The following is a 24,605-nucleotide window of genomic DNA, read 5'->3' on the forward strand; positions in this document are numbered from 1 at the left end:
GAGCAAACACGGAGCAGCTGCCGGCGGGCAGAAATCGCACCTTCTCTGGAAAGGTAGAACAACGGGAGGAGAGTTCTGAAAGCTACGAGCGGGCGGGACGGGAGACGAGGAAGGACTTCCTCCTTCCTGGATAGGGGCTCGGGGTTTATTTCGTGTTCACGCCTCGGAAACGGAATGGGTTTTATTCTTAGCGCGCCGACGGTGGAACGCGATTGCGAGCGCACGTTCCGCTCCGTTGCTAAATTCCCGTCTTATTCGGCGAATCCAACTGCAGCTTTCCACAACTCACGGTCTAGATGAATATTATTCCTCTAAAAACTTGTACCCGCGCAACCGCAGGGCATGCGCTTCACACTCGCACGCCCTGTAGCCTCTGGAGCTAATAAAAATGGCTCCATCGACACTTGAGTTTGAAAAAAAATGGTGTAACAACATGTTTATTACATATATCAAAGAATATAAAAAAAAAAAAACAATCTTGCATCGCTCCGCTGACTCCCCCTTTCATTTCCAGTGGTGGGGAGAGGGGGGTCTGGGGGTGGCGGTGGGCAATAAACTCACACCGAGTCGCGCAATCAATCACGGGGTGGCTCGGTGCTCCCAACCCGCGCCGCCGTGATGGAATAATGCCTGCGCTCTGAAAAACCGCCTCTCAGCTCCTTCCCCTGTGGGGAGAATTACAGGGGGGGGTGGGGGGGGGGATGTTTACGGTACCGTCTGCAGACTCGGCGTTCGCCCCGACAGATTAAGTAACCCAAGATGTGCTGGGTTTAAAGCTCTGACAAAATTCATGCTGTATGAAGGAATAAAAAGGTGCGGCGGGAGTTTCTGTTGAGCGGGCCGGGACGATCCCCCCCCCCCGATACCTCGCCTCGCCTGCCTTTGGATAGGGGGGGGTAACAATCAAATTTCCGGAGGCGACGTGTTGAAGGGTTGCTTGCACGCTGCACTTGTCAAATGGACCGTACCATCCCATACTGCTCTCAGTCAAATGGACTGTACCATTCCCATGGTATCACATGTTCTGTGACAGTCGCTGGCCTGTCGCTGTGACGCCTCTTCCAGCTGGATAATCAATAAACACCAGAGAAGACGACAGGGATTGAGGGGAACCATTAGTCTGCAGGATCGAACAAGGAAAGGTGAAGAAGGAAAGGGAATGCCTCTTTGCTGGCACCTGCTTTTGGAGCTGGAAGGGGGCAAAGTTCAAACACTGCCATTGAATCCCACTGTGGTGATTCTCTCCCTGGCTGTCAATCATTTCTTTGCTCCCTGATTCCAATGATGCACTGGGGTTTAGCCCCGTCTCCTTTCTAAGGTGCAGTTTGCTGTCTGTCCAAAAGCATACCGCACTGGAGTTCCATCCGACACCAACCAGTCTTCTGGAGCGAACCGGAGTTTGTTTCTTTGTTCGGCACCACCGTCTGTTCACCCCGGCCCTGACAGGACCGGTCCATACCATTACGGAGAGCACCGGGTGCTCGCGGGTTCGATTCACGCCGACCCAATGGCGCCAGTGCCAGTGCCAGTACCACCTTGAACTCTGACCAGATGTTTCCTTGCAGAGTCACTGGATTCCCAAATCTGTCCCAAATCTAGAGGTTCTCAGTCATTCAGGTCATGGGAAGTTCTTGTCAAAATCTTTTTGTCGTGGCAACTGGACTTGATTTTCTTCACTTGAAGAGTGTACGTACGCTGTGGTGGGATCCACCTCCAGAACTAGTCCTGGGTAACTTCCACCTGAGCCTCAGTCCATGGGATCCAACAGGTTTCATTCCTTTGTTTCACATTCTCAGAAGTTCGGCTTCACCTTTTCAGAGTCTAATCCAGCTTAACCCCCAAAAGTTGTACCTTTGTTCCCACTTAATGACACCCCATGAGCATACAACCGCCTTCCGCCTTTTTTCTGCCAATCAATGCGCATCAAGCCACCCTAACCTAAACCCACCCTCAACCCTGCCGCTTCTATTCGGAAACTCCCCACAGGCCTTAAGAACTGAAGAAGCCTCTCGGATGAGTGCTGAAAGTCCAGCTGCCACGACAAGAAGATTTTGACAAGAATTGGATTCTCAAGTGGTTATAGATGGTGTATGTGTGTGACACTCCCCCCCACTGAAAGGAGGGGGTCTGAACTCCCTGGTGTGTGTGTTTGCACGCAACTGTGTGTGGTCATGTTGCTTTGCTCACCTGCAAAGAGGCCCACGTTGGACTGGCGGGACTCGAAGGGACAGCGAGCCTGACCCACCATCTCCTCCCCTTCCTGCTCCAGGGTGGACATCTAGGAGGGCGGGACCAGAGCACAGAGAGTCATGAGAGACGGCCATGTTTTCGGAGGGCGGGTGCGGCGAGGCGGTGGGAGGGTGATATGATAGAAAAGACAGCAACTGTCTAGTAAACGCAAAAAACGCAGTTTACACTTGTAAACCCGCAAGGGCGGCGAAGGGCTCGGTGCGCAAATATCACTCCGGCACAAACCACCGAAGGACGTTATGATGGCGCCGGGTGGTGAGTCGGCCCCGGGGTAATGAAAGACAACACATGCATCATAAAGATTAGCGTAGCTTCTTAGCGCTGCATTTGACCTGGCCCATAAAAAGACAAAGAAAACAGACGGGAGCGACGCCTGAAGGCCCCGCCGCTCATCTCCCCGACGCCGATATTTATTGGCGTCGGCGCGACCTGCTGTTAACAAGGTCGTAAAACTCCGGAGCGGCGATAAGCGGAACTCAGCGGAGTGTGTGAGGAGGTTAAACGTGCGGCATGGCGACAAGGTGACTGACACGCCCCCCCCCCCCAACACACACACACGCACACACACAGACAATGTTGACAGTCCATTAACGCACCGCTTGGTTTATTTGATGCGGCGTCGACTCATGCTGCGCGCGCATGTGTGTGTGTGAGTGAGTGAATGTGTGTGTGTTTTTGTGTGTGTGTGTGGCTGGTTTGTTATTCCATCAGAAGAGAGAAGCCTCGCCGCCAAAACCTCGGAACCAGGATAATTAAAAGACGCGGTCCATTCAGGAGGTGGTCAAACAAGAGAATGCATGTATGTGTGTGTGTGTGTGTGTGTGTGTGTGTGTGTTGTCATGCTGACTCGCCGCTGGAATCTGTTTATCGTTGACGTGTGTCAAAATGATCAAAAACAAATTCAAACATTCCTACATTATGACCCAAACCTCAGAGTACAAAGGAGCTAACAGTTATTTGGCGTATGCACACATTTTGTATTTTGTAGAAGGAAGCTAGTAACTGCGCTCGCTACAACAACTATCAGTGACTTCCTGTTTCCTGTCTGCCATCTAGTGTCTCGTAGAAATGCAGTGGTGCTCTGAATGGCTGCTAAAAGCCTGATAAAGAGTTCCCTTCGTGGGGATTTAAAGAACAGACGGCCTGCTGCTGGTGTTAAGGATCGCTGTCCCGTTTGTGTGTCCTCCGTTATTCTATCGCTCCGCCGCCTCACGGTCGTCGCGACAGGCCGAGGGAAATCACGCGGCGACAGCGAGTTGTAATTACATGCTAACACGCAACACGAGGACACGGCGAGAGACAAGTGTGGTTGTGAATTATCCCGCCGCTGAGAGACCATTGTTCCCGCGGGGCTTTTGAGGACGTCGGGACGCGGCGGCGTCTGGCGAGGGCGAGGAGCACCGGCGGTTGTGATGTTTGTTGTTTTCACAAGCGGAGGCTTTTTTTGGCGCTCCGGCTTTGTGCTGCAAAGTTTGTTTTTGTTTTTTTTTCCAGCGCACACACACACACACACACACACACACACACACACACACACAGAGCCAAAGTCATCCGCGTCAACCTCAGGAAAACTAGCGTGTGAATTGGATCCACACCCAGACCAGGGGAGCGCTTGTTTTGCTCATCTGCAGAGTGCGGTGAAGGCCTTCGCACCTCGGCGTGACGTTTTGTTTTCCAAAGAAAAGATTCGGAATCCACGTCAAAGAAGTCGGGATGGAAAAAAAAAAGGTGTGTAGAACGCTTTGCGAGGTTTCCGGGTGGATTCCGAAAACCGAAGCGTCGGCCTGGCGGCGGCGCTGGCGTCCGTCGGGCTTCTTGGAAACAAAGCACCGGTGAACCGATCGGCTGGGAAATGAGGTCTTTGAAGCCCGTGGTTTGTCAGACGTTCTCCGGGGAACCTCCAGGCGTTTCCACGTTCTCCCATCTGAGGGGTTCTTTGACAGGGTTCCTTCCGCCGTCGCCGTGGCCACCGAGATCCAGATGCACAGTCGGCGTTGACTCTCCTGCTTTAATTAGCTGAGCTCCTGCAGGGGAGCATGCGTGTGTATTTGCGTGCGTGTGTGTGTGTGTCTCCGTGTGCACGTGTCTGTGTGTGCGTTACCCTAAGCCACCCCCCACCCCCCCAATAAAAAACAAAAAAAAAAAACAAAAAACTGATGCAATCCAACACAACAGTGGCTCTGCCCTGAATATCACCGCGGTGCGGATACAAAGTTCAGTTGCCGTCTGAGAGTTTGTGTTGCCATGCCGATGATTTGCATCTCTCACACACACACACACACACACACACACACACACACACACACACACACACACACACACACACACACACACACACACACACACACACACACACACACACACACACACACACACACACACACGCCAAATTCTACCTGTCGTTTTGCTTAGCTGAAAGGAGACTTTCTGTTATTTGTGCAAAGCTGGATATTTTCAGAGACCGTGTTTTTCTGTTCTGTGTTTTTCGCTGGCTCTTCACTGTCCGAGGGAGCCGGAGCTGAAGATGGGCTCCCGGAGATCAGGACCGATCCGTAGAAGATGCTGCGATGGTTGTTTCTGTTGCTCATGGCACTACTTGTTGAATCCATCCCAAAAACAAGCAAAAACAAGAAGAACACAACGGGTGGTCGTCGCACCCGGCGGCGCGCATTCCTCTACAAATCGTTCCTCAACTCAGAGCTGGATACGTCTACAGGTCTGACCTCCTAAAAGTGGGCGGGGTCTCAGAGTGACAAGCCGCCCGTGAACTAGCTTCCTACGTGGCACTCAACACATCCACAATGGAGATGCAGGGTGACAGTGGACTCGCTGCTCCACCAGTGGCTTCAGACCCAATGAGCCAGAGGAGGCTAAATGCTCGCCGCCATGCTAACATGTGGCACTCTTTTCAGTTGAGGGCCACGCCCAGTGACTCTGGCCAATCAGCTTCCAGCAGTTTGCCGATGTCCTATTTTATATCACCTCGGCTTGCTTGAAACCTCACCAGAGCAGGTACTACTCAATTACAAGGTAACAAGTGTGACAAAAGTACATGGTATGAAGTACTACAAAAGCACTCGGAACAAAGTACTACAAAAGTGCCAGGTACCAAGTACTACAAAAGTACCAGGGAACAAGTACTAAAGTAGATAGTTTCCAGTACTACAAAAGTACCAGGTACCAAGTACTCCAAAAGTACCAGGTACCAAATACTGCAGAAGTAAAGGAGACTAGGTGCTTTCCCTGATGGGAGTGGCGTGGCGCAGGAGGTAGAGTGATTGTCCTTACAATTGGACGTTCTTGGTTTGATTCCCTGTTCCTCCCAGCGAAGTGTTGAGCAAAACACTGAACCCCTAACTGGTCCCCTGGCGCCGCTGGATGATGAGTTAAATGCAGAGAATACGAGTGGGAGGCGGGGCCGTAACAATGACATCGTGCTGGAACAATTCCATCGATTCGTGAACAGGAAGTCAACGTAAGGCCGGTCGTCGGGAACTACAGGGACCAACAGCTTTTAATGCTATTTTCCTGAATTTTCCTTTATGTTGTTACTTGCGGCAAACAGAATTATGATGCAGATAAATATGGCCGCCGATCGCCTTGGAGAGGGACCGTACCGTCTCAGATTAGTTTTTTTTGTACTGACTCACCCCCGGGTCCCCCACGCCCGGAGCTGAAGCGGCTGCCCGGTTGCCGCCGATCAAAACCTCTGATATCTGAAATACTGATCATGAATTTTCTTCCGGAACCATCAGATCTGCGGCCGATAGCCCGTCTGGACGGGGATTGTTTTCCTGGGCGCCAAGTTTTGTTTATTAATATTTCTTTATTTTTTCTTTAATTCTTTTTTTTTCTTTTTTTGTAGCCAAGGTTAGCCAAAAAAAAAAAAAAAAAAAAAAAAAAAACTTAGAAAATAAATAAACAAAACAACTTCTGCTTCTAATCTGGGTTCAGGATCAAAAGAACGGGTTCCGAGGAGGAACCTTTCGCCGGCGCTCTGACATGATTGGAAGTGAAATAACAGCCTTTTGATCACGAAGAACTGAGCGGTGGGGGCGAACGAACGTGGGGGAGCCGGGGGATTCAAACGCAGCCGGGACGCTTCAATGCTGGTGGTCAGGCGGGCAGACGGATCTGACTCGCTGTATCGGAGAACGTGCGACGAAGACGCAGAACCAGCTGTCACGGCTCGTGGCAACGAGGCCGCGCATCCGAAAACGGGCGTGCGTACGTGTCAAACGCACACAGGCACAGACATGGACAAACACATATTCACGCCTCCCACTCTTTGCTTTTTCCCCGGAGAATCCCCGGAGATGGATTCCCGGATATGACCCACACTTCCCGACATTTCCATGACTTCTTCGGGTTTGTGTATGTGTGTAAAAATCAACGTTTTCTGTTTGTGTTTGTTTGATTTATTTATCTATTCGGCATTTTAAAATTTCTGATTTTATTTCAATGTTATTTATTTGTCTTTCTTTTTTTCTTAATAACTTATTTTTTACAAATATTGAGTTTTTTTGAGTAATCTCTTCATCCTTTATTTATGCATTTATTTAATCTTTTGTATTTTTTTATGTTACTTATTTAATTTAACAGAATCATGAATTTACACTCACTGATGATATTGGCCTTAATTCTTTATGAAATTTAATTTTTTTGTCCATCCTATCTCGCTCTTTCTATATCCCGTGTGAACCTCAAAAATGATATACACACATATGGTTTGTACACACACACACGAACACACACACATTCAGCTCGTCCTTTCAAAATAAATGTAATTTTTTTTTTTTAAAGCAGTGTTCGACATTGGGTGTCGTTTGAAAGCGACATTTTGAAATCTATGTGGAAAAAAAAAAAGGAAAGTGAATTGAGGATGAAGAGGCTGCGGCGTCCCTCTTCGTCATCACCCCCCCCCACCCCACCACACACACACACACACACACACACACACACACACACACACACACACACACACATCTGCTATCTCCAGACATAAGCAGAGATGTTGCTGGAGAGGAGGGGGAGGCGAGGGTGACTCCTGCCTCCCGACTTTGGTGCTGCCGCTGACGGATGAGACGCGGGTTCCGCCGCCGCCTGCGACCCGGCAGATACCGAACGCAGGGACACGGATAAATAAACACCCTCTTATCTGGGGTGGGCGGGGGTTGTTTTCTGGGGGGGTTGTAGGACGGTATCTCACCTTGTAGTTGCGGCAGGTGGGGTTGAAGGCGTTGGTGCCGCAAGCGAACAGCGTCTCGTCGTTCCGCGGGACCAGAACCTTGATGTAGTTGTAGCACTCGTCCTGGAAGGGCGGAGGTGGAGAAACAGCCCCGGGTTAGCGGTGCGGTCGCGTGACAGAGACGGCTCACGGGTTCCATTCAGACCTTCGAGTCAAATCTCGCCCCGAAAAAAATGTTTTAAATGGGTGAGTCTGTTCCGACCCGCCAAAATAAAAGCTCCCTGTATGTTTGTCCCCATTGTTCAGGACAGCCCAGAAAACCTCGTTTTTTATGCTGACGACTCCGCTTCCCTTTCGCAACCCCCCTCCCTTCTTCGGGGTGGAACAGTCCGACGAGTTCGCCGTCTGAACCATGAACGCCTCGCCACTACCGCCGCCATCATTGTAATCAGATTTCCAAAACTCAAGAACAAATCATGAAAAATCCAGTGCTCACATATCTCAGCTAGCAGCCTTTAGCAGCTAGCTTGCTCCTCAACCAGCATTTGTGTGAGTTCAAATGCGTTTTTTTTTTTTAAACTGTTTTCTTCGATTATTTTGAAAAGCAAACCCATTCATGATTGGTGAATCAGCGAGAAACAAAGGATTGAATAGAAAGATCTGAAACCAGAAGGAAAGAAATCTAAAGAAAAGAAGATTATCAAAGGCTTGAAAGGATTTGCGTCTTGGAAAGAATTTGTCTTTTTTTTTTTCTGCAAAAACAAAACAAAACAACAGGCCTGTTGGGTTGTAAACAATAAGGTGGATTTGGTTCTATGGAAGCATCGGTCGGAAAAAAGGGACAAAATCACGGTTCCCTGAATGCACCATTTCAACTAATACAAGAATATCGAACCCGTTTGGCCAAATCTCACAACATCGGGGGAATCAGAAACAAAGTCACCGCAGCTATTTCCTGAACCTCCTTTCACTTGATTGATCCGTTTTACTTGGTTCCACCAATCGGAAGAGTCGGTGCCGTTCTAACCCGACAATTAGAGTCATCCCGGATTCACCTGGCGGAATCCCCTAGCTCTTTGAACTCCTTTTGTTTTAAATAATCTGCCGGCGCCGGAAGGTTCCCCGCTGGGATCCCATCGGCCAGGACGCCGTTCCTTCGACGGCAAATCAGACAAACGCGCCCCGTCCGACTTCATTCGTTCCGGCGGAGCCTCCGGGGACGAAGACGAGCGGCGGGGAGCCTCGCTCGACCCGGGAAGGCATCTCGAGACGGGATACCCGGAACTCGGGTTGGCTCGAATCAACTTTTCTGAGAGGAGGGTTTCACCGGGCGATGCTACTCACGCTGTTCTTCCCCCTCACGGTGCACTTCTCCACATTCTTCGTCTTCCATGTCAGTTTCTGGAAAACAGAGGAAAAAAAAAAAAAAATCAGGATTAACAGCGCGGTTCCCCGTGGTGCCGCCGCTGTCAGCCATGAAGATCTCGTTAGCTGCAATAAACCGCAAACAGAGTGTCGGGGAACCTGGTGGACGAGGAGGAGGTGGTTCGAAGCAGCGAGGTTCTTCTAATGGGGAACATCTGAGTGGAATGTCAGATACTCCATCCTATTAGCTCCTTTACTGGGAAGAAAAAGCTGAGGAAGAACCAGAAGCAGCCTCGGCTGAGTCTGGTTTATATGCTAGCTTAGCTAAGGAGGGGATGCGTTGCGGGACATCATAGAAACGGTAACCAAAGGAGGTGAGGGATTAGCGGCTATGCTAGGCGTCGAACGGCGAGTCCGGCTCAGACGGAGCTGCTCGGTGAGGTGGAAGAACCGGAAGGGAGGGGGTTGCGGCCGGCGGCGGCGGCGGCGCGGCGACGCCTCCTCTTCATCTCCAATCTGAGCTGCAGGCTGTTCTTTTGATCTTTCAACGTCACTGTTGTTTTTTTTCTCCTCAGGTCGAGAGAAACTTGGGACGCATCCTGTTTTTTTTTTACCAGAAGCCAAAGAACTTCATCCCCCACATTCTTCATCTCGACCAGAAGAAAAACCCCTGCAGGCCTGTTTCAGTATATATATATATATTTGTATATATATAGAGGATGAGTCGTATGACTCAGAGAAAGGGCGCTATTTTCTTGTTTTTAAACCAAATCACATCTCAAACTGGACTCCTGGTGTTCCCGCCGCCTTGTTTAATCTCTAAGTTCAACAGGGAATGCAACTGGTCATCCCGCCATTTCCATTTCCTGCGATAACCCCCCTCCCCGTTGGAACATCGTCTCTTTTCAATGACGCCACAGAGTTCTCCGTTTCAATCTGTGTTGCTCCGATTGTAGCAATAAAGACGTCTGAGCGGCAGTGGGGTGGGATGGCGGCGGGCGAGCGCTTTACGCTGAAATCTACTAGAGCGAGTTTATTTCCCGTCAGCCATCCGTCTGCCAATATGAGACACGACTCTGTCTGCGACGCCCGGGCCGCCGGTTACCCCAGTAAACCAATTTCCATTCTATTTAATCTAATGGCTTCCATTCCGGGGGATGATCTCCGAAGAAAAGCAGGTCGGAGCTCAGAGGGCGAACCGGCGTTTGCATTTCTATCTAATTCGCCTCGGAGACGGCGGTCACGTGATCTGGGGAGGGGGAACACGATCCCGCTGATATGTGGTTGAATGGGCGACGTTAGCCGCTGTCTCACTGCAGGGACTTTTCTCCCACAGCCTTTGCAGGAACTAGACTTCCTCAGTCCAGGGAGCATAAAACTCAGTTCCTCGAACCGTCCCAGGCAGGGTCTGTTTGGGCTTTGCTAGGAACGCGTAGGTGCTTGGTGATCGGTGAAACTCATAAGCTACGCCCAATACTAGCTACTTCTTGCGGACTGTGGAGCGACATTTTTAAAAACCAAATCTTGGTCACCGGTCGGATGTTTCCTTGGGACAAGATGGACAGAAGCGGCAAAAAAATGGTCCAAACTCTTCTGGCCTGCTACACCTCAGAGGGGTTTCCAGACCTCACGGAGGAACATCTACATTCTGGCCCGAATAAGGGCGGAATAAGCTCACGGCTAATGGGGTTCTTCACATGGTGAAGCAGAGCAGGGAGAAGAAAAAAAAAAAACATTCTAACCATCTGGACGTCCGAGGTTATTATTCCCGCCATGCAGAACATGGATGTGCTTCATCTTCTCTCTCTATGTTGTCCGTGTCGTCCTCCTCTTCTTTGGAGGAACCCTCACTGCCCGTGGGGAGGTAAAACCAAAGGGCTCCCCTGGAGAAGGAGGCTAGTTCCTGTGACCTGATTGGAGGTGGACAGTTCTGAGAACTTTCTGTCCGACCTCTGATGCTAATCATTGGGATCCTGAGGCCTGCTAACACTAGGCTACTTTGCCCGAAATAAAATGTGGTCTGAAAGTTAACGCCAAAACTGGATGACCTTTCATCATCTTCTCGAATTTCATCGATCCAAACTGTTCCGTTGGCTTTCAGTGTTGATGCGATCTCCGTCACAGGCTTAAGCTACAACCCCAAGCTCCGCCTCTGCCGGGTGAACTCCTCAGTTTGAACCGCCGTCTTCATAACGTGAGATTAACGTTACGGGACGGCAGGCCATTCCCCGATGTGTGATGGGATGACGACATTTAAATGTCAAGGAAGCCGGGAATATCCACGATCGATAAAACACTAGCTCTGACATTTTGCACAGAAGGTACTCGCAGTATTTTTAATACACTCTGCTGGAAGTACTTCCAAGCTAAGCTGATTTATGGATCCACTTCTTGATCCCGGCCTTGAAAACCCAGTATTGATCCTGAACAAAATGCCCAGATGAATCTCTAGGACTGGAGCCACTTCTGACCCCTTCGGATTTCGCTCTCGACCAGAAACCGCACATGTGGGTTTAGCGTTTTCTTGAAATGGTTAGCGCTTCCACCTCCCAGCAAGAAGGTTGGACGGTATAGATAAGGGATGAATGTATGACTGGAAGCAGAAGCCAGTGTCTGTTTGTTGGGTCGACCGGGCGAAAGCTCCATGGCGAAGGACAATAGAAACATCGTCTCTCGCCGTGCCACTCAAACGCGGGTCGGCGCACGAGGACGTGGAACGACGGCTGGTTTTGCGACGTCGGTTCGGGTCTGAGTTCGACCCGACGTGCCAGACGACAGGTGCAGACGCCCGGGAAGTTCTCTGAGAACCTCTCTCTCCCTCGTCTTCCGAGAAAGAATCCAATTTGGTTTAAGTCAATTGGTGACGGAAGTCTCGTCACCTCTGACTGTCATCCCCCCTCCCCCTCTACCACCGCCGCGCCCGACCCCCCCTTTGTGGAACTTTGTGACTTCGAGGAGATGTGATGGCGTTCGGTCGGAGTCAGCACTCCAGTAATCGGTCCACGCTCCATTTGGTTTGCTCAGTTACTCATGGTCGCCGAGGGAACAGTGAGGTCTGGAACACATAGGTGGTGCAGAGGTGGGTCTAAGAACAACAGCCCCTTTCTCACCGAGGGAACTTTTTGCAGTACCGAGAACCTTTTCAGGTTTGTTTCTTGGCACCTTCAGACAGCGGAGGAACCAGGGACTGTGGTTATTCAGCTCCTAAAGCTATCATAGCTACTTCGCTGAGGCAGGGTCTTTTTATGGTTCTATAGGAAGTCAGGTGACGTTGGTGCATGGTGATTGGCGGAATGGAAATACCCCGCTCATGAGAAGATACCTCCAGACGGCAGAGCGCCATTTATAAAAAACTATCCCGGCCACTGGTCAGATGTTTTCTTGGGATAAAATGGGCAAAAGCAGCTAGAAATGGGCCGGCTAAGAGGTCCGAACTCTTCTGACCTGCTACACCTCAGAGGGGTTTCAAGGGCTCGCAGAGGAACATCTACATATCCTCCAACATAATTTTGAAGTTGGCTAACTTCACACAGTGCAGCAGTGCAGGGAAAAGATAAAATGGGATAAAATGGTGCAGAGGGTTAAAGCGTTTGTCCCTGGAAGCCAACGTTCCTCGTTCGATTCCCGGCTCATTCTAGCCTGCTGTCCCAGTGTTGTCCAGACACTGAACCGCCAACTTCTCCCCTGGCGCTGTTCCTTAGCTGCCGTCTTCTCATGATTCATCCACGATGGGTTAAATGCAGTAGTCCAATTTCACTAATGTTGTGCTCTTTGTATAACTGGATGTGACAATAAAGGCCTTTCTTCTTCTAAAAATCACTTCAACGCATCTGAAAGTCCATGGTTAGTATGCAGAACATGGATGTTCTCCAACTTCACTCTCCATATTGTCTGTGTGCCATCCTTTTCTTCTTCTCTGGTGTGTTTGATTGTGGAGCTGAAGGTCACCGTGGCCCCTCCCGTGGCCCCTCACTGCCTGTGGGACGGCAAAGCTAAAAGGCTCCCCTGGAGGAGGCCACTTCCTGGAACCCGACTGGAATCGGACTCTTCCGACTTCTTCCGTCTGATAGCAGCGAATATTTGCAAGCTTTTAGAGTAATGGCGAGGAGTGCGGTGAATCCATTACGTGTCCAATATCAGGAAAGAGCCCTGACATTCCCCCTCCCCCTTCACCCCTTGTGGATCTGGGATCTTCTCGATACGCCGCCGTGGCCTCTTCGCCGCACAATATCTGTCCGAGGTCCTCATGCAGATCCAAACAAACCTGGGTCCGGGGAGACCGCCGGAGAACAATACTGTTTGACAAATGGAATCCAGATCGGAGAGAGCAGCCCACTTCAGAAAAAGAAAGAAAAAAAAAAAGGATAACAACCCGAGCGGGCTGTCTCCGCTCCCCCCTGCATCTCCACCACACACCACAACCACTCCGGCGGTATTGGATTTATGACCGGGGAGCGATTGCTTAATACTCGAACCCGAGGACGGCCCAGGGACGGGACGGGAAAATAATAGGACGCAAACAAAAAGAAGTGACCGAGAACCCAGAGGACCTACGGCCCGTCAGAACCTCCCACCTCCTCATCTTCCGAGGCAGGTGAAGGTTCATCAGCGCTGTGGAGATTTTTGTCATCACCTCTGACACTGAGCCCCAGAGGACCGCCGTCATCTGGAACCTTCTTCAATTCCCCCATCTCATTCCTTTCAACGCCACACAGCCGCTAAGCTAATTTAGCAACTCCACATACCGCCATTTTGGAAATTACGAGCCAATCTATGGCGTGAAGAGACTAATATATGTATAAATGTATATATATATTTTCGCGTAAAATAATATGATTTTCTGAGTTGGTATTCATTCCTTCGGATCCAAGGCTGGAGCCAATCACAGCTGACACTGAGGTGAGAGGCGGGGCTTGGATGGGTCGCCTGGCAATCAAATAGAGACATCTGTCCATTCACACCGATGGACGATTTGGAGTCTTCAATGAAACTGTGGACGGTCTTTGGACTGCAGGGGGGAAGACTGAGAACCTGGAGAGAACCCAGGTAGAAGAACCTGAAGAACCCACTCAGAAAACCTAGTTGACCATTGCATCTGAACCTTCTCTCTTTCAGGCAGCCACTTTGCAACCCTATTCATTCATTCACTGTCCATGTTTTTGGAGTGCGGGAGGAAGACGGGGAACCTGGAGAACTTAGGCAGGAGAACCTGGAGGTCCCACGTAGGTAGAACCCAGGTGTCTTTTAGAACATTATCACTTTGAGGTATCTGATCTCCCATCATTCCTTCATTCCTTCAGCTCAGAGGTAGGAGGCGGGGCTTAACCTTCTCCAGGCAGATGTTGCAGATTTGCGACAGCCAAATATCAGATTTTTCCTGCAACTACAACTTAATTTGAGCCTGAGAGGGTTAATCTGGATCTGTCAATCACGGCCCTGTGATTGCGTCCATCGGTTTGTTCTCGGCGAATTCTCGAGCGGGGGGGGGGGGGGGGGGGGGGGTGGTCGAGACCTACCTGCTGCGGGACGATCTGCTCCGCTGAAGTCGCGAGGTTGACGGCGAACACGTGGTCCCTGCGAAGACAGGAGCGGAGGCGCCGTCAGCGAGAGGGCGGGGGTTTTCCGTTGACCCGATTCGACCGTCTCACCTCCTTCTCCTCCTCCATCCTTCAAAAACACACTTTCCATCCCCTTCAATAGGATTTAAAGGAGCTGTTCCGCAGCAGACAGGGGCGGCGGAGGGTGGAGGAGGCGGCGGGGAGCCGCTGCCAGCCAAAGTTAATTGGCTTTTCAATAAGAACTTCACAAAAGTTCTTCCGACGGACGGTCGGGGGGGGGGGGATGGGCGGTCAGGGAGGGAGGGGGGGGTCGGTGGGCGGAGGGCGGGTGGGGATTCTGAGTATCGACACGAACCACATGAATCACTTTGTCAAGCGAGGCGTGCACTCTTCGCACGCAGCTGTAGAAATTTCTAAATCCATTTAGGTGCATTAAGAGCCGCCGTACCTTTTCTTTTTTTAATTTTTCTATTTTTTTTTCCTTCCTGGGCCGGGGAGAGAGGGAAAGAGGGAGGGAGAAGCGGGATTTCTTTTCTTTTATTCGGGATTTGTGACTGAAAAAGAGGCAGAGGAGGGGCAACCCTGCACTTTACAGATAATTAACCCGTGACATCTCGTTTGGGAGTGTGTGTGCCTGCACGTGCATGCGTACGTGTGTGTGTGTGTGTTGAACTAGCAAGAAAAAAACAAAAAAAACAGCAAAACAACAGACACGCTAGCAGGTTAGCATGGACTCCTCGCATTAGTCCTGTTTAAACCATCGGGCTCCCAGGAAAAGAGACGAGCCGACGCTCGCACCGCACTATTTTGAGTTTTGACGTTTGCAAATCATATGGGGGAGCTGGGATTTAAAAAAAAAAAAAAAAAAAAAAGAAACGGGGGGAGTTAAGAGAGAGAGAGAGAGAGAGAGAGAGAGAGAGAGAGAGAGAGAGAGAGAGAGAGAGGGGAATAAAAGTCCAACTGCGGCTTGTCTCCGGGCGTCTCGCCAGACATGGCGGCTAATTTATACATTCCATATGTGGGCAGTCAATTTTCGGCGCGGGTGCATCATTCATATTTATTTTCTAATGTATTTTATTTATGGCAGCAATTTCCTTTTAGAATATTTTAAAGATAACAAGCTGCTCGCGACGCGAGGCCCGCCGCCGTGCACCTGCACGCCGCGGCGTCTCGCGGGGCGCCGCCGTGCAGAGTGCAAGGGGGTGGGGGATTGAATCTGAGGAAGCTGCGAAAGGGTTATGAGAGGGGAGAAGGCAAGAACATTTATATTTGAAAAAAGAAAATTAGTGTGCGTGTGTGTGTGTTTGTGTGTGTGTGTCTGGCTTCGAGGACCAAGTTAAATCGGAGCTACAGAAGCTGATAAAAAAATATAAGAAAAACCATCACCATCCCGGGTGACACTGCTGCTTTCCTGCCGATATAATTTACGTTTTTTTTTTCTTTTTTTTTTTTTTTACATTTCATTTTCTCAAAAAAAAAATCAATTCCTCGTAGACGCACACGCACCTGTAGCGCCCGCAGAGCATCCGACTTTAATCCATCTTGGTTTACTCTTAAACTGTTAAACCCAAAAATAAAGAGAGGATGTAGCATAAAAGGGAAATTATCCTCTAATTTGTAAAACGCCCATTTTTTTTTCCTCATGGATTAATTCTTTTTCATCTGTCGGAGGGGAAAAATAACATCCCAGCTGGAAAAGAGTATTAATTCACTTTTTAAGCTGCTTATTCTATTCAGCAAACAAACGAATCAAATCCGTTCTGCAGCGTTTCATCGCTGCACTTTTGGTCCAGTACCTCTTCACCTTTAGCTTTTACCTTGGACCAAGATATTGTGAAAAAAAATTACTTTTAGATTTCAAGATAAGTGACAGGGCGGTAAGCAAGAGCCCGGTGCCTTCAGGGTCCAGGGTTCCCACAAGGTTTAACTTTAGCGCTGGTTCAATTTTCTATCATTATAAATGGAAGTGGACGAGGCTGGTGAACGGCTAATGTGCACCTGTATGTCTTTGATTCAATGATTAATTCACTTTCCCCCAGACTCCCTTCCAAGAGCTGCAGACATCTTTAAGTAGCCTAAAACTCATTGTAATATAAAGAAAAAAATATAAAACAAAAACGTACATCTTTCTCCATCGCTCGCTTGGAAAACCCTTGTTCTCCTTCATGGTAGGGATGGACCAGATTCAGCTGGTGCAAGTACCCGGAAGTCTGGGTGGATTAGCGGTGTTATGGTATATCTTACAAAACTCGGAGGTTTGTTTTTCTTAATGGAAAAATGGACGCTTTGATTTTGATGCTAAGATGCAAGCTCCTCTTCTGGGGAACCATCTTCCATTTTGGATAGTAGGGGCGGACACCCTCTCTTTTTTTCAAGAATAGGCTTAGAAACTTCGTTTTTGAGAAAGCTTATAGTTAGCGTTAGGTTAGCCCCTATTTATGCTATCACTGGTTGGGTGGAAGAGTCTCTGAGACGCAGCTAGCCCTGGTTGCTTCTGTCCTCACCTCGCGGCAATGTAGAGCATGTGGTTGATCCTCAGCATCCTCTGGAAGTCCAGGCCCAGGCGCACCGTGTCGTTGTCTGAGAGCAGGCCCTGGAAGCTGGGGTAGAGGTAGGAGGCTGCCGGGAAGACAGAGAGAAGAGAAAGCCGGCTTAAAGTAAAGCTAAAGAGCCGAATAGTCGTTTGCCTGAACCATCACTGACCCATGTGGCTGGTGTCCTCGGGCACTAAATAGACCACAGGTGTGTTGAGGACACCTCCCCTGAACTGCCAGGTGTGTTTAGCGCTTTGCTATTTAAATGACAAGTTCGTGGGTAGTTTGACAAATGCATTCTCCCCCCCGCCCGCTCCCGCTAACCGCTGCCGAAGAAACAGCTAGCTCTTGCCCGCCTTGTCTATAAATACCTCGGAAGCGACTCATCACTTGCTGCGGCGGGGTTTCTGCAAGTATTTATATCCGTAAGAGCGGCAGGAATCCATCGACGCTACCTGGGGCGGAGCAGCTGCGATCGCGCCGGAATGTTTGATTATCCTAAAGCAGAGCGTCACAGCGTGTAACGAGCGGGCGGCGAGACGGGAGGTGTTTGTGTGGTACGCCCGCTAACAAGGGGAGCGTCTCACCGAATCAGGACTTTCCCAAAAGCGGTACAAAAACATACAGCTGCTTTCCATTCCCGTCTTTGGTACTTGTCAGCACGCAGAGGCACCGGATGCGAATGGAAAGAAGGTGACCTCTGATAGCCGCCTGACCGTCAACTCCCCATGACATCATCGCAACGGCGACGAGTTACAATTGAGACAAAGGATCAGTCGTTGCTAGCCTGCTATTTACTCGATCAGTAAATACTGCCCCCGTCCACTCAGTTCACACCTCTGATAGTAAGCTACTGGACTTTACCTCTTAAATAGTTACAAAAAAGCATCCTCCTGTCGGCCGATGTATGCTTAGTAACGACACCTGTACTTCTTAATTCCTGGCTAAGGATGGCAGGATACGGATGTGTATGTGTAAGTTAGAAACAGCAACAATACAAGTCCAGTTGCCATAATGTGGAAGATTTTGACAAGAATTCATCTGGATCTGGATGACTGAGAACCTCCACAGACAGCAATACTCTCTTCTGCTAACGCAGCAGAGACGAGAACAACTGCGACGGCCAGGAACTAGCAATAGCTCCTGTGCCTCATGATTCATTGGCTGAGACGGATATTTGAAGGACACTGAGGTCTCAGCAGCCTCCAAACAACAATTAGCCGCAGTGCTAATTGGGAACACACTGTTTGGGTAAGAGACAAGACTACTTAGGGTGTTTTACCGGGGGTCGGAGGCGACCAATGTATGGGCAGCTCTGAAACATCCAGTGTAGCTCACATTTTTTAAGAAAATCCCAACTGCAGTGGTCAGGAAACTAGTATCACCACTGGCCTAGGTAAAGGTTTGTAAGCAGCAGTAAAAAAAAAAACCACTATATGCTTTTAATAACAATCCTGAAAGGAAAAAACGCTGGCTGATAACTAGCAGCAGCACCTGCTCCTCAGGATGCTTTACCAGGACCGATGACATGTCAGCAGCTCAGACACCGTTAGCTCACACCCCTTGTGATAAACACTCTTGGGAATACAATGGCCACATTGATCGGAAACTAGCAACGGCACTGGCGCCTCATGATGCCTTGTCCTGGAAGGACATTCAAGTATCAGCAGCTTACAATCGATAAGCGTGTGGTTCGAATTAACACTCGTCTTCTCTCCCTTTCGGCTCCTCCCTTCAGGGGTCGCCACAGCCAGTTATCTGCCTCCATCTAACCTCTTCCATTCACACCATCTAACTTCCTGAAAGTTAGATGGTGTCCCTTCAACCTCCCACCTGGCAGCGCCAACCTGGGTATCCTTCTACCCAGATCTTCAGTGTCCCTCCTCTGACCGTCTCCGACCATCTCGGTCTGACTTTTATTCCAGAACATCTAAGGACTCGTACCCGATCTTCTCCATCCTCCTCACTCGCAAAAAGAACCTCCACATCTTCACCTCTGCTGCCTCCGGTTCTTCCTCCCGTCTTCTCCCCAGCAGCCGAGTTGTCTCCAAACCAGACAATACTGCTGCTCTTACCTCCAAGTTTCTCCGCCCTCTCCAACCTTTCTCCACCTGTTCTCCACACTCTCTTTTGCTCTGGACTGTTGACCCTCAGAGTACTTGAAATCCTCCAGCTTCTTCATCGCCACCCTCTGTAGCCTCACCGTTCCACTCGGGTCCCTCTCCTTCATATACATGCATTCTGTTTCTCCGCATCTAACCATCGTTCCTCCGAGAAGGATGCAAACCTCAACCTCTCAAGATGTTCCTCCACCTGCCACCCTGCTCTCACTACAAATCAGAGTGTCATCTGCAAACCTCATAGCGCAGGTTGAAATTAGCACCGCTGGAATAAAAACAAAGCACTACATAAGCGTGAAAACTATCAACGACACCTAATCCTGCTTTTGCCCTCTGTGAAATGTTACCGAGGTATCGTCGGCTCACGAATGGCGACCGTGGCGCTCGCTCTCCATGCTAATGGCGCTCTGGAAGTGGACGAGCGAATGAATAGAACCATTTAAAGTTGCAAATGAGATGGTTTATGTCACAGAAGTCACCCTGATTTAAATAAGAGGCTCCTGTGGGGACGTAACGTCCGTCCCGGCGAGGATCCGGCAAGCACCTCGCCGGAAGCCCGGCCCCCACGCCGACGCACTTTTTAATTGGCGTTCGGCCGCCGCGCAGGTTGCCGCGGCATTGTCACGGACGCCCCGCTCCCCCTCCGAAGACATTATTTCAGAAGTTCTAAAGGACAAGAGTCAAAGGCAAACCGGGTAGCTTGAATATTCAATTCGATGGAAATCAGGTGTATTCAGGCATAAAAAAAAAATGAAAAAAATGGGATGAGTGCTGGCGCCGCCGGATGACACTCTGAGAAGTGGCGAGAGAATGAAGCGATAAAATCTGCACCACCGACCGTTTTCGCTTTGTTTGTCCTCTGCATTTTAATTCAATTTCCATCTACAATTAGAGCGGCGTGACCGGCTCACCAGGCGCACTTTATATTCATTCATCATCTGGACTCAGGGTCCGTGGGGGGGGGGGGGGGCTGGAGCCTTTCCCGGCTGTGATTGGGCGAGAAGCGGGGTTCGTCCCGGACCCTCGCCGGTCCGTCACAGGGCCACAAATCCAGACGTTCTCATTCACTAGTCGTACGAAGCCACACATGGATGTGGGAGGAACCCGCAGATACAGAACACAGAAAATCAACACACAAAGGTCATCTGTGGGAATCCAATCAGGGACCTTCTTGCTGTGACGCAGAAGCGCTAACCAGTGCGCCGCCGTGCCGCTTCATTCTTATCTGACTTAGGAGGCGGCGTCCTGCGCTCTGAATGACGCCATGACGAGAGGTACCATGACGCTGTCTCGCTAGTCCTCGACTGAAATGAGAAAGAAGGGGCCGAAGCTCCGGGCAGACATAAAATTAGACCGCTCAATACCGACACCAGACCACATTAGAGACTTCCCCGGCGGTTTCCCTCTTCCTCTCGGTCGGAGCGAAGACTCGGCTCAAGGCCACGGCGCCACGGATCTGTGGAGTACTGTCTGGAGCGCCCTTCAGCCTCCCATCTGACCCGGGTTGCTGCTGAATTAGCAAATCCCCGTAAGAAATCCGACACAATCTGAAATTAGTCTCCCTGCAGGGGAGGCCATCGCTCCCCCCCACCTCCCGGTAACCGCTCGCCTGGAATTGACTGCTTAAAGATTCAAACGCCGAGTGTCTGGCTCTGGAGCTCTCTGGGCTGTCTGGCGAAGAAGCTCCCGACGGCCCGCCCGGCTATCACCTCCGCCCCCGCCGACCCCCTCCCAGTGGCCGCTGTGGATTTTTTAACTACTCCTCAGCACTTTAAAGACTGAAGGGGCACCTCAGGGTGGAATACGCTGGAAGTGAAGGTCCGTCCCCTCCGAGCCAGCCCGGACGCTACGTCCCGAGGCCGGAACCGACGCTGGCGCGCCATCAAAAAAGTCAAGCCTCTTCATTTATCTTAATGAGCCCGCCAAGCCGACAGCCTGCGTACCGAGCGAGCGCTCGGGCCAAAACAGCAATAACCTTGCCCGGCGTCCGCTGTGCTGCATTTCAATTGCAGCCGCAACCCAAAACTAATTAGCTAAAACCGGGCAATGAGCAAATGGGAAGCCGCTCCCCGGTTCAAGCGGCGGTCCTGGCGTCGCCGTAATCGCTTTCCGACACCGTTCTTGTTTGGACAGCACCTTTACGACAAACAAACGGGAGTTCGCAAAGTGCCGGGAAGGGGAGCAGGACGGCACATCTTTGGCATTTTGGCTGGACCTCGTCGCCGGCAGCGGCCAGGTGGACGCCGTCTTTGATAGGTTTGGGATTTCACTTGTCCAACAATTAATCGATCGGTCAGGGCGACATCGTTGCGTGGGAGAAACTGTAAGAAGAACCTTTAGCACTGCGTTTCATCCTGCCACCTGAGCTTGAAGGATCCACGGAGAACAATGAAGGCTCTTGTTCTGGAGCGTCAGGGGGCAGCCAGGCAGTGGTTTCCGTCGGCCGCCGGAGAAAAACGCCTGGTAATGGCAGAAAATACAGTGCGTCCGCGTGACAGCGACGCCTGCGATGCCTGTGCGGTGCCTACGGCCGGGACGTCAGCCTCCGTTTGATGTAGATATCCAGAAAAGGGGCCGGTGGTTAGAGGAGGCCCTCGGGGAACCGCATTGACCTTCTCACGTCAGCGCGAGAACAAACCCGGAGCAACAGGGGAGCGGGTTGGCGAAGATCCCCGGGACGAAAGGTTCTCCTCGTGACAACGTTTGAAGAAAATTCTTTGAATCTAGACATTTTCCAAAAATCCAGAATTGAGACTGGATGTTCTCCGAAGCATTTATTCAACACCGACAGGAACCAGGATGCCACGCGGACACGTCACCGTCACCGTCACATCAGCAAACCCGAGGGCGAGGAAAGATCCCAAGACACTTGGGGACGTGACAGGAGGGTGCAAGATGCTCGGGAACAGAAGTCCGGATGTAAACTGGAGAATCCCACTCCAGAAGTCATGAGGGACAAGCCCTTCACATCTTTTGCAACTTTTTGCAGTTCCTAGAACCCTTTCGGGTGTTAGTCTGTTCCTTGGTGCATTCCGACAGCCAGGGATCTCAGTTCCTAGAAACATTTTAGCTCCTAATCCAAGGCAGGGTCTCCATATGATTCCACAGGAAGTCGTGGGTGCATGGTGATTGGTGGAACTCATAAGCCACTATTTTCTTCAGCTGTTAGCAGTTAGCAAAGAAGTCCAAGCTCTTCTGGCCTGCTACTCCTCAGAGGGGCTTCCAGGGTTCTCAGAGGAACATCAACATGGACCGTAGCCAAAACTTTGCTGCTGTGATGATTGACTTTCTCAACTCTGGGATCAGTAAAGTCAAACCTTAAAGTTAAGTCTGAACATTTTGGCCAAAATAAGTGTGGCGTAAGCTAACGGCTAACAGCGTTCTTCACACAACGAAGCAGTGCAGGGAGGAAATAAAAACACTTCAACGTATTTGATAGTCCAAGTCCATTACTCCTGCCCTGCAACTTCCACCTCCATGTTGACTATTTCGTCTTTCTCTTCTTTTTCTGTGATTTGTTTTTGGTTGTGGAGCTTCAAGTGCACGTCACTGACACTTGGGTCGCATCGGTCCCTTACTGTCCCTGGGAATGCAAAAGTAAAAGGTTCCCCAATAGGAGGTTACTTCCTGGAACGGAATCGGAGCTGGGCGGTTCGTAGAACCGTTCCGTCCGAAAGCTTTTGGTCCGAGATCTAAAAATATTGAATGACTCAGAATGAGTGAGGTCACACGATTAGATCATTCCGGAGCGAGCACTTCTGCTTGGTTTGGATCCAGAACCTGGTTCCCTCTCAGCCTGAGACGTCATCAAGCTTCGCCTTAGAGAGCCAAGTGCCCCCGCCATGATTTTTTTATAGACCTTGGCCCCGACTGGACCGTAATGGTAGTTTCAGAGTGTCGAGGGTGGTGTGTGTGTGTGTGTGGGGGGCTCGTACCACACTGTCACCTTCTGGAACCCAAGCTGACAAATAGCCCTCATTACACCTGGGACGGGCCGCCACATAGAGCGCTATTAGCGCAGCTATTTCTGCTAATGGCCGCGTCGCTCTCCTCCAGATAGATCAATTACACCGGGGGGTTCTGGGGGTTGGGTTTGGGGGGGCTACAAGCTAAGCAACCTCTTAAATCAATTACGGGCCATTACATTTAGCGGGGCCTCGACCTCTCCAGCGGACCTCCCCGCCGATCGGGGGCCAGTGAGGAAGAGCGCCAGGGATGTCGTAGGAGCCTCATCCGGGTTACGACCCATCTCTCAGCAAATGGAAACGGACTTCCTGCGAGATTTAACGAGAAGGTGGCGGTTCCTACGCATCTAAAAACAGGAGCGAGCTCTTTTATGTAGGCCGAGGGGGGGATACGCGGGTACTTTGAGGCAAATGTACTCACTGGAGGTGACGTTGCAGTGAAGATGGTACCCTGTTTGGTGTTTTGGCTGCTTTGGAATAAAACCAAGGCCCTCAATGAGTCTTCAGTGATTATCCCCGCCCCTGGTCAGCGCCTCTTTTATCTTTCCGATTCTTCTCCACCTCCCGCCTCCACAAACCGCTGGTCCCATCACCCTCCTCCGCTCCCACTGCTGCAATTATTAGTTTCACTGCCTCCACAATGGACGGCTTTTCTTCCCTTCTCTTTTCTTTTTCCTACGTTTGTTTTGAGTCTCTCTCCTCTCACGGCTCCTTCCCGGTGAAGGGAGGTGCCGACCTTTGCCCTGGACTTGTGCCACTTCTCTACCAGAGCCCAAGATGGATTTTGTACCTGATTTTCCTTAGGATTAGAAGTTGGCACCAGTTGACAATGGGCTAGCTATTTGGGGCAGTGGAAGTGGCTAGCTGGGGGCGGTGGGCAGGGCTAGCTGGGGCACTAGGCCGGGCTAGTTTCGGCTACTCCGCCTGGGCACGGCACACCGGTCGCCACCAGTCGGGAATGGGCTAGTTAGTTGGTGTACTGGTGGTGGCTAGTTGGACAATGGCTGTGGCTAGTCACTGACAGTATGCATAGCCAGTCAGCACAAAAGCCTGGCAATAGACCAAACCTTTCTGCGGCGGGACGCAGGAAGTGGCGTCAGAAAACAGTGGGAATTATTGGGAATATTAAAACACAGATGGTGAGTGGCCGAGGAGGGAGAGGCCAAACTGCACTACAGTAATGGAAGACAGAGAGGGCAGCTTTGCTGACAATAGCGACAGCCATGTTTGTCCTCCGTGCTTGTTTACCCTCTAATCGCTCAGACACAGCCACTCTCGTGATGCGTTCAGGTGCTTTCGGCTGGTTTGACCGATCACGCCGTCTGTGAGCTCATTGGTGGTTAAAGGTCTGACCGCCAGTCTTTATATCCAGGAGACCGCCTGATAATAATTCCAGAAGAAGAGCTACAATATGAAGAACAATATTGGGTTTCATTCTATTGATTGATTTATTTTGGTTTGGATGAATATATGATTTCTCCTTGACATACTATCAATGATTAATTTTGTGTGCAAGTGTGTGTGTGTGTGTGTGTGTGCATACACTGCAGCTTCAACTGCCATCTTTTCTCAACTTCTGCGACTGAGTCTGACTTAAACCAGACTTGAACCAGTTTTAATCTGGA

At 50.4% G+C, this 24,605-nt stretch overlaps 1 protein-coding gene across 5 annotated transcripts in view; it reads right to left on the reverse strand.

Moving 5' to 3' along the window:
- The window catches only part of sema6cb (semaphorin 6Cb), a 127,846-nt gene that overhangs the window by 37,859 nt on the left and 65,382 nt on the right, over positions 1-24,605 (reverse strand). For all 5 annotated transcript variants that reach the window (XM_086153838.1, XM_086153837.1, XM_086153840.1 and 2 more), the window contains 5 exons: positions 16,866-16,980; positions 14,320-14,377; positions 8,783-8,839; positions 7,460-7,561; positions 2,188-2,278 (listed from right to left, as the gene is read on the reverse strand). In XM_086153838.1, coding sequence (XP_086009964.1) covers positions 2,188-2,278; positions 7,460-7,561; positions 8,783-8,839; positions 14,320-14,377; positions 16,866-16,980 — 423 coding nt within the window. The remainder of the gene's footprint in view (positions 1-2,187; positions 2,279-7,459; positions 7,562-8,782; positions 8,840-14,319; positions 14,378-16,865; positions 16,981-24,605) is intronic.

The sequence above is a fragment of the Fistularia commersonii genome, chromosome 10 (assembly GCF_037954325.1).
Source record: "Fistularia commersonii isolate RoL2024-O1a breed Wild chromosome 10, RoL_Fcom_v1.0, whole genome shotgun sequence".
NCBI lineage: Eukaryota > Metazoa > Chordata > Actinopteri > Syngnathiformes > Fistulariidae > Fistularia > Fistularia commersonii.